Source organism: Nicotiana tomentosiformis, chromosome 6, assembly GCF_000390325.3.
Source record: "Nicotiana tomentosiformis chromosome 6, ASM39032v3, whole genome shotgun sequence".
NCBI lineage: Eukaryota > Viridiplantae > Streptophyta > Magnoliopsida > Solanales > Solanaceae > Nicotiana > Nicotiana tomentosiformis.
The window spans coordinates 16,256,487-16,269,101 of record NC_090817.1 but is presented as its reverse complement, the minus strand read 5'-3'; the positions used below and the strand labels follow the sequence as shown (position 1 = coordinate 16,269,101).

Genomic DNA, 12,615 nt, shown 5'->3' with positions numbered 1-12,615 from the left:
TGTGTGAAATTGAGACGGAAGACATTACTACTCAACTAGATTACTGGAAGAATGTTGTAGTATGATATGTTTTGGGGGCACATCCTCCATTCTTTGTTCTGAATGGCTATGTCCAGAGGATGTGGGGGTAAATATGGGATTAACAAGGTGTCAATGTTAAAAAATGGTATTGTTCTTGTTAGGTTCGATAATAGGGAGGGGAAAAATGAGGTGATACGGTTGGGGGGGTGGAGGGGATCTACCATTTTGATAACAAGTCGTTTATAGTCAAAGGGTGAAAGCTAGGCATGGCGTTTACCAGAGAGAAATTATACACAGTGCCAATCTGGGTTAAGCTTCTAGTATTAGATTTCAAATACTGGAGTCATAAGGGGCTTAGTAAAATTGGTAGTCTAATTGGCAGGCCACTAATGGTGGATAAGCATACAGAACAGAAAAGAGGTTTGAGTTTTGCTAGATTACTCATACAAGTGAAAATGGATACAAAGCTACTTGATAAAGTAGCTTTTAAGAATGAGAAAGGGGTATTAATGGAGCAGAGAGTACAATATGATTGGAAGCCCACACTGTGCAAATGTTGTAAGAAGTATGAACTTGGTGAACAGTCTTGTAGGGCAAAAAAGATGGCTCAACAAACTATTCCTGAGAAGCAAAATGAAGATGGAACAAAATATAAGGAACACCGTGAAGTTCCTAATGCAAACACAAGTAATGGTACTGTGTAAACAGGTATTAAGGTGACTGAATGTGTACAAATTGGTAGACCAAACAATGAAGGATGGGTGACTCATATGAATAGTATCAGAACTACAAAGTCCGAGCAAACATAGAACAAGGTGATTAATCTAAATACCTTCCAACCACTAGAAAACGCACGGACAAGTAACCAAGTGTGGCAATCTGTTCCAGGGGAAAAGAGTACAGTGAAGAAAGGGGATGGTATGATCAACCATCCCTTAAGCAATAGATAACATCATGTGTTGGAATGTTAGGGGTATGAATGCCCCTAACAAACAAAAGGAGGTAAAGCTCATTTGTAAAAGAGAAAATATTGGAATGATAGGACTTTTGGAAACAAAAATCAAAGATAACAAGATAGATCAGCTGGCAAGTAGTATGTTTGGAGGGTGGGGTTTTGTAACTAATTTAGACCTCCACTATAATGTGAGAGTATGGTTAACGTGAAGACCTGACTGGTTCCAACTTCTAAGTGAGCCTTGTGAGTAAAGCTGATCAGGCAATTACATGCCAAGTGAAACATGTTAGTTTGCAAACAACATTTTTCGTAACTGTTGTATATGCATTTAACACAAGGGAGGAGAGAAGAAGCTTGTGGACCTATTTAGAAGGTATTATCCAGGGTGTCAACATGCCTTGGTTGGTTATAGGAGACTTGAATTCAGTGCTGAAAGTTAAAGATAGAGTTGGAGGTAATCCCATAAGTATGGAGGAGATAATGGACTTCCATAACTGTGTGGAGGCTTGTGGGCCTCTTGAACTGCTATGTACTGGTAATAGATACACTTGGAGTGATAGGCATGGGGATAACAAAATATTATTTAAGATAGATTGGGTGTTTATAAATGATGAATGGCTTAACTCTATGCCTGATTTTAAGGGCCAACACCTTCCTGAATGAATTAGTGACCACTGCCCAGTGAAGCTGTCAACTACAACTGCAACCTTTAAGTATTGTAATGTCTAGTCTACTCACCCAGAATTCCTTCATATAGTGAGGCAAGGTTGGGAATAACATGTAGGCGGTTGTAGTATGTTCAGGGTTGTAAGGATGTTAAAAATACTTAAGCAAAAGCTGAAAAACCTTAACAAGCAGCACTTTAAAAATATTACAGATATTGCAGAGGAAGACAGAGTAGAACTTGTTCAAGCTAAGGAAACACTGCACCTTAATCCTCTTGATGTACAATTGCAATATGTGGAGAAGGAGAAATTTCTAAAGTTCAGGCAGCCCTTTTATTTGGTCGAGATATATCTGCAACAAAGAAGTAAGGAAAAATGGATCAAATTTGGAGATGATAACACAAGATATTTCTTCACAGTAATAAAGCAGAGGAAACTGCAAATAAGGTATTGTGCAGTTATCATACAACCAGGGTAGAATGCAGAGCGATCAATAAACTATTGCATCCATATTTGTGGACTACTATCAGGAGTTATTGGGGCAAAAAGAGCAACATAGAGTGAGAGCATTTCACAGTATCATAAAGAATGGACATGTACTAAACATAGATCAACAATTAAGTCTTCTAAAATCATATACAACTAATGAGGAGGTTAAGGATGCTATGCTTAGTATAAAGGTGAATAAAAGTCCTGGTCCTGATGGCTATGGAAGTGAATTCTTCAAGGATGTTTGGTCCATTACGGGGGATGAAGTTACAAATACCATTCTTGAATTCTTGGGAAATGGGAGATTGCTGAAGCAGATTAACTCTACTATTATAGCTCAAATTCCTAAAGTAGAGGATCCTGAGTTTGCTAATCAATACACACCTATTTCATGTTGTAATGTGATATATAAATGTATATATAAAGTCATTTGTCAAAGACTAAGGAAGGTCATTAGAGTTTTGGTTGCTGAAAACCAAGAAGCATTTGTGGAGGGGAGGTCTTTAATTCACAATATCTTGATTTGCCATGATCTACTGAGGCATTATAATAGAAAAATTACACCTAGATGCTTGATGAAGATTGACCTCAAGAAGACTTATGATATGCTTAGATGGGATTTCCTGGAAGAGGTTCTGAAAGGGTATAGGTTTCCTCAACACTTTGTCCACCTAGTAATGAGCGGATTCACTTCTACTAGCTTTACTGTTAGAGTTAATGGAGAGGAGTATGGCTACTTTACAGGTAAGAGCGACTTAGACAAGGTGATCCTATGTATCCCCTATTATTTGTGCTTGTCATGGAGTATTTGACTAGAGTCCTTAGGAGGATGAGTGATTTTCCAGACTTTCAATTCCATCAAATGTGCAAAAACACTAAGCTCACACATTTAATTTTTGTTGATGATTTGATGTTGTTGTGCAAAGGAAATCTAATATCCATCCATAGAATTATGGAGGCCATTACTCATTTCAGTAAAACATCTGGGCTGGAAGCAAATTTGGCCAAGTCAAATATTTTCTTGGCAGGTATTGATGAAGATAATCAGCAGAGGATTCTAAGCAGCACATGTTTTTCAATAGGTTCTTTACCTATTAGATACTTAGGCTTACCTTTATCTTCAAAGAAGTGGAGTATAGTGGAATGCCACAAGCTTGTAGAGAATATCACAAAAAGAATGAGAAGTGACTTTTCTAAACAACTTTCTTATGCTGGCAGATTACAGATAATTAGTGTTGTTCTTTTCTCTATATATAACTTTTGGGGGGCTGTGTTCATTCTACCACAAAGTGTGATAAGAGAAATTGATAGAAAATGCAGGGAATTCCTCTAGGGGAGCTCTGAAGGGCAAAGAAAAGTATATGCGATAGCTTGGGATAAAGTGTCTAACAAGTTTGAAGGATTGAACATTAAATGATGTAAACTGTGGAGTATTACATTAATTGATAAGTTGTATGGCAAATGGTCACTAAGAAGGATGTGTTGTGGGTTAAATGGGTAGATGAGATTTATATAAAGAACTGTAGAGACATCTGGGAACATAAACAACCTCAAGAGTGTAGGTGGTACTCGAAGAAGTTGAATTCATTGAAAGAAATGATGGCACAATGGTATAACAGAGACACATATAAGCTAACTCCAAGTGGCACCTATTCAATAACATGTAGTTATAATGTAATGCTTGGGGATATGACAAGGGCGAGAGAAGCTGACTTGGTTTGGAGTGCTGTAATGTTGCCTAGACAAAGAATAATCTTATGGCTTGCTTATCAGGATAAATTGCTAACAAATGAAAGGTTACGAAGACTAAATATACTCACTGATGGGAACATGAATTGTTGCTTATGTGAGTTTGGAGTTCGTGAAATCGAGCTGCACCTTTTTGCTGAATGTGAATGGGTCACTAAAGTAAGAGAAAGACTGGCTACATGGGCTGGTATCTCTCTCCCACGGAAGCATGCTAGAAGCACCTTGCAATGGATCATAAACAGACAATGAAGGCAATCTAGAAAAGAAGTTGGTGCTGCTGTTTATCATGGCAAGCTAGGAATTGGAGGATATTCAGGAAATTAAATGTAAATAGTGAGTTCATAGTTCTACAGATTCAAAAAGAACTTAGGGAGAGAATTAGCAACTATACAGGTTATAGGAGAGCTAGAAACTGTCAAGTTTTGATTACTAGGCTCTGTAATTAAATTACATAGATGGCGAATTTATCTTTGTGAGATCTTAGTATTCTGAGCACCCTTCCTAGAAGGTGGCTTGGAAACTAGATGCTCTTAGTTTGTAAAACTTTTGGTAATATTCACAGTTTATTACCAAAAACAATAAAAATAAATACCATGTGGTACATTCTCATTATGTCTAAATCTTAATCGCTAGAATTACTTGTAATCGTGAAAGATAACAAGTATACAAGAACGAGACTACTGTTATTAAAAAAAGATTTCTTAAGATAATGCTAACATAATACAAGACAACAGATAAAATTATCATGAAATCATTATTTCCTCTGCTTAAAATGATTATCATCACAAATATGTTTTCCTTTTCCAAGCTTTGCTCACGAAATAAATAATTACCATTAACTTCCAAAAGCAAACATAACATCACCATTAGTACCGTGTTCTGTCATTTGTTGTTAGGCCGGTCCAAATACACCTTTTTTACTTTCGAAAATGGTCTAAAAATATCCCTCGTTATATTATTGAGTTATCTATATTCCTGCCGTCATACTTTTGATTCAAATATACCCATCATTTAAACGGAGGGACACGCGTCATCATCATGTTGGCCAATTCTAAATATCTCTTAATTAATTAAAAAACTCATTACTCATATCCGAAAAATAATTTTCTAAAGTAATTTTTTTTCTGTAAAAACTGGAAAAAATTGAAATTTATTTTTACTAAAAACTGAAAAAAACGAAAAATAATTTTTTTCCAATTTTTACAAAAAACTGCTGTAAAAAAAATTGAAAAATATTTTCTAAAACAATGTTTTTGTAAAAACTGAAAAAGCAATTAAAAACTGATGTTTTTAAACCTAAAAACTGAAAAAAGAAAATATTTGTTTTTTCAGTTTTTTAAAAAATATTGCTTTAGAAAATTATTTTTCAATTTTTTTTTTAGTTTTTACAAAATAAATTGCTTTAGAAATTATTTATCAGTTTTTTAAAACAATATTTTTCTAAAAACTGGAAAAAAATATTTTAGATATTTTCAGTTTTTAGTAAAAAAACATTCAGTTTTTTCCAGTTTTTACAAAAATATTGCTTTAGAAAATTGTTTTCCAGTTCTTTTTAAAGCAGTTTTTTGGTAAAAACTGGAAAAAAAAATATCTTCGGTTTTTCAGTTTTTAGTAAAATAATTTCAATTTTTTTCAGTTTTTACAAAAAAAAATTATTTTAGAAAATTGCTTTTCGGGTATGGGTAGTGAGTCTTTTTAATTAATTTGGAGATATTTATAATTGGGCAACATGACAATGACACGTGTACCTCCGTTTATATGAGGGGTATATTTGAACTCAAAATATGACTGCATGAGTATAAATAATTAATAGTATAACGAGGGGTATTCTTAGACCATTTTTAAAAATATATGGGTATATTTGGCCGTTGCCGTTTGTTGTTTCCTCTTTGTTCAATCTGTTCTTAGGTATCTTCTTTAACATTCGTCTTCTAACTTTCTCCATTTTTTAAAACAATAAAAGGATAAACTATGAGCTATAAAGCTACTATTATATATGCTTCGCTAATTATAATTCCTAGCATCAAGCCGTTTAAATTAATTGTGGCCTAATAAATATGTATATTACGTGTTTCCCGTTTCAATGTTCTGTTTTTGCATAATTGACACGAGAGTCGAGTGTATTATTGGTTTAAAAGAAGCCAAAATTGCAAAACATTTTTTATGGTAACATTAAAAGATAATTTTGTGCTCTATCAATTCACCTAATACGTGTATCCGTGATGTTTAGAATAAGTAACATAAAACAATAATTTACGTTGATAGTGTATATCGTCCGTGTATATAAATTATATATTTTTTTTTAATTTTCAATTATATTCATCATCTCACATGACTTTTTAACCTTCATCTAATCCTATTACCAAAAAAAATACTTTTAAAATTTAATGACAAAAGTACCCCTACAAAACATCTATTAATGGTAGGAAGTGCCTAACTCTATTGACCTAAATACCCAAGTCCAAGTAATTCCATCAAAATCAAGAACAAGAAGCCGAGAAGTTGGACTATTTCCCGGAGATTCCAAAAAACACACATAAACCGGTCAACTGCCCAACTCAAAATACATACTAAAACAACCCAAGATTTTCCCATTCTTAATTTTTTGTCGTACGTCGTGACAGAGTAGAAAATTGTTCCAAAAAGAAGAAGACTACCAAAATTAGCTCCTATGTATATTTCCTCAATATGGCTCAAAACATCCATGAAGTAATAGCAGAAAAATGACTAATCTCAGCCGGAAAATCGTTCATGTTAATAAAATTAGGTGGAAAATATTCGATAAAGTTTCAATCTTTAGAGAGTTTTTTAGTTTCATTTGGGAAAGAATTTTGATTTGCTCAACTGGCCGGAAGCCGGTAAGAAAGTACCGGCGTTTGTCTCGAAGAGCTGCAACTCCGTCAATGGAGGAAAGTGAAGAGTACTACGGTGAAAATGATCCCTTGACTGCAAGTTGTAGTGGCCGATATGATAGTGATTCAGATTTAGTTACCTTGAAGATCAGTATTTTGGGTGATTGCCACATTGGTAAAACAAGTTTTGTTGTAAGTTTAACTTAATCTCTTTCTAGCTTTACTATGTTGTACTTTGTTACTCTTTTTCTAACAGTGTCCGGTTAAGCCTGCTGATTCTTTCGATTTGGTTTTCATGTTAAAGTTATTTTTTTTTTGAGCCGAGAGTTTACGTGAAACTGTCTTTTAAAGGTGAGGTAAGTTCTTCGTACACGTTACTCTATTAAACCCGTAAGATTACACTGATATTTTTGTTGTCGTTGTTGTTACTATTCGGATCAGTTTATTGCACATCTCGACTAATACTCCATCAACTATTTGCTATCTCCTACTAGTATAAGTATATAATAATATCGTCGATCAAAACTTAGGCAGATAAAGAACAAAATAACCGAGTGACATTTTTTTCTAGTGAGATTTGAATTTTGATGATTTCCTAGGACCTTTCTTTAACTGACCACAAGTCTAAACTCTATGGTGTTACGGTCACTATGTTTATTCTCATGCTTAAACCAAGAAACAATACTTTTTTGGATTTTCTTTTTTCCAGATTAAGTATGTAGGGGATGAACAAGAAAAGAGATGTTTGCAGATGAACGGATTGAATTTGATGGATAAAACTTTAGTTGTACGAGGTGCAAGAATTGCATTTAGAATATGGGATGTGGGAGGTATGTTCATTAATTTCTAATTCCTTAATCTGGTTAGCTAATTTTGAGTTTTATTTTATTAAATTTAGGCCAAATTTGACACTTCTAAGGTGGTAACTGTAACTTGAATGAATTGAATGATTTGTGTTTTGAATTTTCAAACTTGGGTGTAGGTGATCATAGCTCACTTGATCACATTCCAATTGCTTGTAAAGATGCTGTTGCCATTCTCTTTATGTTTGATCTCACTAGCCGGAGTACATTGAACAAGTAGGTTATTTTAATCGGATGGTATGAAATTTTTTTACACTAATATTGTTATTGCACAGAAGTTAAAAGTCCATTATTAAAAGCTTTTTCTTTTTTCTTATTTGCAATTGCAGTGTGATAAGTTGGTATAGTGAAGCAAGAAAGTGGAATCAGGTGCGAAACTTGACTTGTATTTCAAATTAATGTTGTTTTCTTGAAAAAGAGTAAATTTTAGAACCAAGAATTAAATTTACTTATTAATAAATCTAGCAAAAGTTGGATGAGACTTTCACTAGCCGTAGCAAATATTCCTTTTCGTTTCACCAAACAAAAAAAGTATAATACTCTACGTTAATCTATTTTTAGTATACATGCCAAGTAAACGTGAACGGAGGGAGTAGTTATTACCAAAACTTGTTTCGCTTTAACTTTCAAGAAGAATTATTGAGAATGAATTAAACATCAATTATGGTGAATTGACCACTTAGTTCAGTTGTTCTTTACCAATGAAATTCTGATTTAATATGTATTAGAACAGAGGCGGAGCTCAGATTTAAACTTTATGGGTTCTAAATTTGCAACCGAACCCATAACTCATTAGTTACTGGGTTCACAATTAATTATTTACACAGATTTAATGAATTTTCTAATACAAATGCAGCGTCTAAGCAAAAAGTTACTGGGTTCACAATTAAGTATTTATACATATTTAATGGATTTTCTAATACAAATACAATGTCTAAGCAAAAAGTTACTGGGTTCGTTTGAACCCGTAGGTAATACTCTCCCTCTGCCCCTGTATTAGACTATTACTCCTCCATCTGGTCCACTTTAATTGACTTTTTGGCTGTTTTCACATGTATTAAGGAATTCATATTTTAATATTAATTAACAATTAAATTGATCATGTTAACCTTTACTATTTCTTTGATTTGTTCAGTGGAAATATAATAGATACTCCAAAAAAAAAATTCTTTCCTGATATCTGAAAAAATCAAATATTGTGGATCACAAAAAAGATAAAAAAATCAATTAAAGTGGACCCAGGGGAATAGTAAAGATTACCACTGCTCTTCTAGATAATGATGGATGGAACATTAGTGTTCAAATATGCATTATTTGTAGACTTAAAGACCTTGTTAGCTAAGCTAATTTATTTTTATTGATGTCTAATCTTTTGCTTCTACAATTGACAACTACAGACTGCTATTCCCATACTAATTGGGACCAAATTTGATGATTTTGTCCAGCTTCCACCAGACATTCAGTGGACTGTGGTGACACAGGTACAATTATGATCAATATACCACTAAATTGATTCCTTATCTTTCTTCTAAATCATTAAAGTTGCCGAAATCTATATATATATGTATCATTACCTGATAAATTTAAAGCTTTTATAATTGAATGTGTATTACAGAAAATACTTAAACTTATATGTTTATATCAAACTAACAAATGCATGACACGTGCTTTTATATGCACCTTTATGACGAGTCAAGATTATTTAATCTATAACCACCTCAATTTATTACTTAACCATAGCAAACTTATGGATTTCGTGTAAATAGGGGTATCTTTTTTCTTTTTCCGAATTACCATGATTAAATATCTCCGTGTTTGTACACTTTTCCTCTTTGCAAGGTTATTACAAATGTCAAACATTTGTATGCTTAGTTTCTTTTCGCGTTGGCGTCATAAACAAGCATAAACTGAGAAGAATGTGATAGCATTCGTATTATCAACAGAATTTCCTTGCTTTTTGGGTTATAGACTTATAGTTATAAAACTTAAGTGATGAGAGTAATAAGGTCCGACCCCCCCTCCCCAAACCCAAGAAATCAAATGCTGGTAGGGTAGTATTTAAGAATCAGGAGTTTAGAACGCATTCAAAAGAACCACCAGCTCGAACTATAGATAGATATAGTTAAATCATATTCATTCAGAACCTACTGATTTTACATGTTGAGAATTGGTGAAATGGTATTTTTGCAGGCAAGGGCATATGCAAAGGCAATGAAAGCAACTCTCTTCTTCTCGAGTGCAACTCATAACATCAATGTGAATAAGATCTTCAAGTTTATCATGGCAAAACTCTTTAACTTGCCTTGGACTGTTCAGAGGAATCTTACTATTGGTGAACCAATTATTGACTTCTAGATTAGAGTTACTCTGCTTTTCCTACTGTTGCTGTAACATTCTGTTGTAAATACAGAGCTCATTTCGACACTCTTTTCTTTTGGCCGTTGCCAGAAAAAGGGAGAACTGGACAAAGAAAAGAGTTGTGCATTCTTTAACTTGTAATATTGCATCCCTTTTCACCCTTTTTTCCCTTGATAATTGGTAAAACTGCGGATTCATAGTTTTTTTTCCTTTTTTAAAAAAAAATTTTTGGGAGTGAAAGTTGAAGGTAATTTTTAGTAGACAAAATAGGAAAGTTTAATGAAGTGCATAGATGTTTGTTGGCAGAACACCTCCGGAAGGTTAAGACACATATATGTGGATTTAAGGATCCTGCTGGACCCTAAATGTACATACTAACGATAAATGGTTAGTACTTATCAATTAATTTCATCTTATTATAAGTTTTGATCTATTGCTAAACCTAAACATGCTCCTAAGCATACATTACATGACAAAATCAGAGAATGATTTGAAATTTTCCTTCAATGTGTATTCAATGTATTCATCGCAGTACATACCTACGTCGATATACAAAACAATGAATCTATTTAGAGATTAATAAGTATTTATTTTTGTATTAAAATTTTAAACTAAAAATCTTAATTTCACGATAATTCACTAAAAAAACTAAAATTCAAAACATATTGACTAATTCTTAAATAACAGTCCTTTAGAGTGGTTAACTAATGTCAGTTCAACATACTTAGCTGAGTACGCCCATAAAGATAGCTTCACCAAGAAGGCCCAAAATAAAATCTCGACCCATTGTCAAAGTGGGTTGGCCATTCCTTTCAAAACAAATATTTAAGTACAATGTACTTGCACTTCTCAGTTAGGAACAAAAGAAAACCCTAGCCACCCTTCCTTCTGTCTTTCTCCGTCCAAAACTCCATAGGAGACTTCACCATTTTTTATTCTAACACCAACGCTCCCCCCTCGCTAGTTGGGGGAGGAGAAAATCACTATCATTATTCTATTTTCTTATTTATTTTATAACATTGTAATATGGCAGATGTACCTGACGACATCACTGGCCTTATTCAACCAAAATTACTTGTGAAATATCTCTTACGATTTAAGTGTGTTTCTAAGCCATGTCGTTCTTGGATTTCAAGTCCAAACTTCAAGTTCCTGGATCAACAACGGCGAGAAATGATGCACTCTAGAAGTTAGAGAGAAAATAGAAGCTACTGCTAAGGAATAAGGTAGGGCAAAAGAAAAGGGGTTTTTCATTCATAATCTGGAATCTTTTTACAAGACATATATATACCACTTAACTCACGTGTAAACAAAATAAGATAACTAACTCTGGGGTATTGGGCAAATAGCCAAGTGTATATATCAACTCTCAAGGGGCCTAACTGCAAAACCCTTAAAACTAAATACTTATTCATTAATAATAACTAATGTAACTACCAGTACTTTCTCTTTAGCTTCAATTCACATCAGTCCTCCCCTGTTAAGTTCTTCCTGTCATGCCCCGAACTCAGAGAGCGCGACCGGCGCTCAACCAAGTGAACCCGGTCAAGCAAGCTTGTTAGATACTTTCTACCCAAATTCATTTATGAATACAAAACAAATATATATTTTCGTTAATTATACGATAAGGAGACCGTGTATACAATACCAATTCATTACCATAAGTTACTTCATTTAAAAATATCCAAATACACACATTTTCATGGTCTAAAGTAGAACAAGTAATTCCAACACAACATAACATGGTTTGACTTCCCCAATACCAATATACAACCCGCACTTTGTCTACATAGCCTCTAATAGATACATAAGAGTACTATGATAATGCCGACAACAAGGTCTCGGCTATACCTCAAACACAATATACAAGGAACAAAGGATACATGACCCCGAAATGAAGTGGGGCTCTCCAAGTCAGTTGGAAAGAGGGTGTACCGCTATCACTAATCAATGTCTCCTGCTGTGGAACTACCTGCATCCATTGAAGATGCAGCACCCCCGACAAAATGGATGTTAGTACATATGGAATAGTATTAGTATGAATGACAAAATACCCTCTCAATAGAATGATAAATAATACAAGGAATAACAATCATAATATCACTAGAAGCCACAAACAACATCAAACCTCAAATTAGGATCAAGACAGTGTTCAAATTAATTTGCATATCTTAAGTTGGGAGATCTTTAATACCAATATGCCACCGTTCACGATACCAATATTCACAATATCAATACCACCGTACTTTTAGCACGGAGTCCGATCACGACCCGATCGGCTAGGCCATCTCATTAGAGACATTAACCACAATCACAATTTCAATTTATAATTTCCAGCACAATCACCATCATGTGTGCAGCATGGCGTCCGATCACGACCCGATCGGCTAGGCCGTCTTATTCGAGACATCATCCTTTTTATACCAATCATCTAATTTCGTACTTCTTTCACATTTTTTCATTTTATTGGCACTAGTGACCACAATTATAAAATCATTCTTGGTACGTCAGCCACATTTAGTATTTCATGCTTACCTTTTTCACTTTCATACATCATCATCATCATCTACAACAAGGCATTTTAAATCAACATTTTTAGTACACATGTAGGCACTTAAGAGTCTTAGGCACATAGAGATTTTTCACAAGATTAGGCATAATAG

General features: G+C 34.0%; 1 protein-coding gene and 1 pseudogene across 1 annotated transcript; both read left to right on the top strand.

The window, feature by feature from the left end:
* Positions 1–287: 287 nt before the first annotated feature.
* Positions 288–1,639, top strand: LOC138893616 (uncharacterized). Its single transcript, XM_070178260.1, has 2 exons — positions 288–714; positions 1,212–1,639. Exons 1-2 carry the CDS (start codon positions 288–290, stop codon positions 1,637–1,639), a joined length of 855 nt encoding a protein of 284 aa, XP_070034361.1.
* A 4,802-nt stretch (positions 1,640–6,441) lies between these two features.
* On the top strand, positions 6,442–10,157 carry LOC104091121 (septum-promoting GTP-binding protein 1-like; annotated as a pseudogene).
* The last annotated feature ends 2,458 nt before the right edge of the window (positions 10,158–12,615 follow it).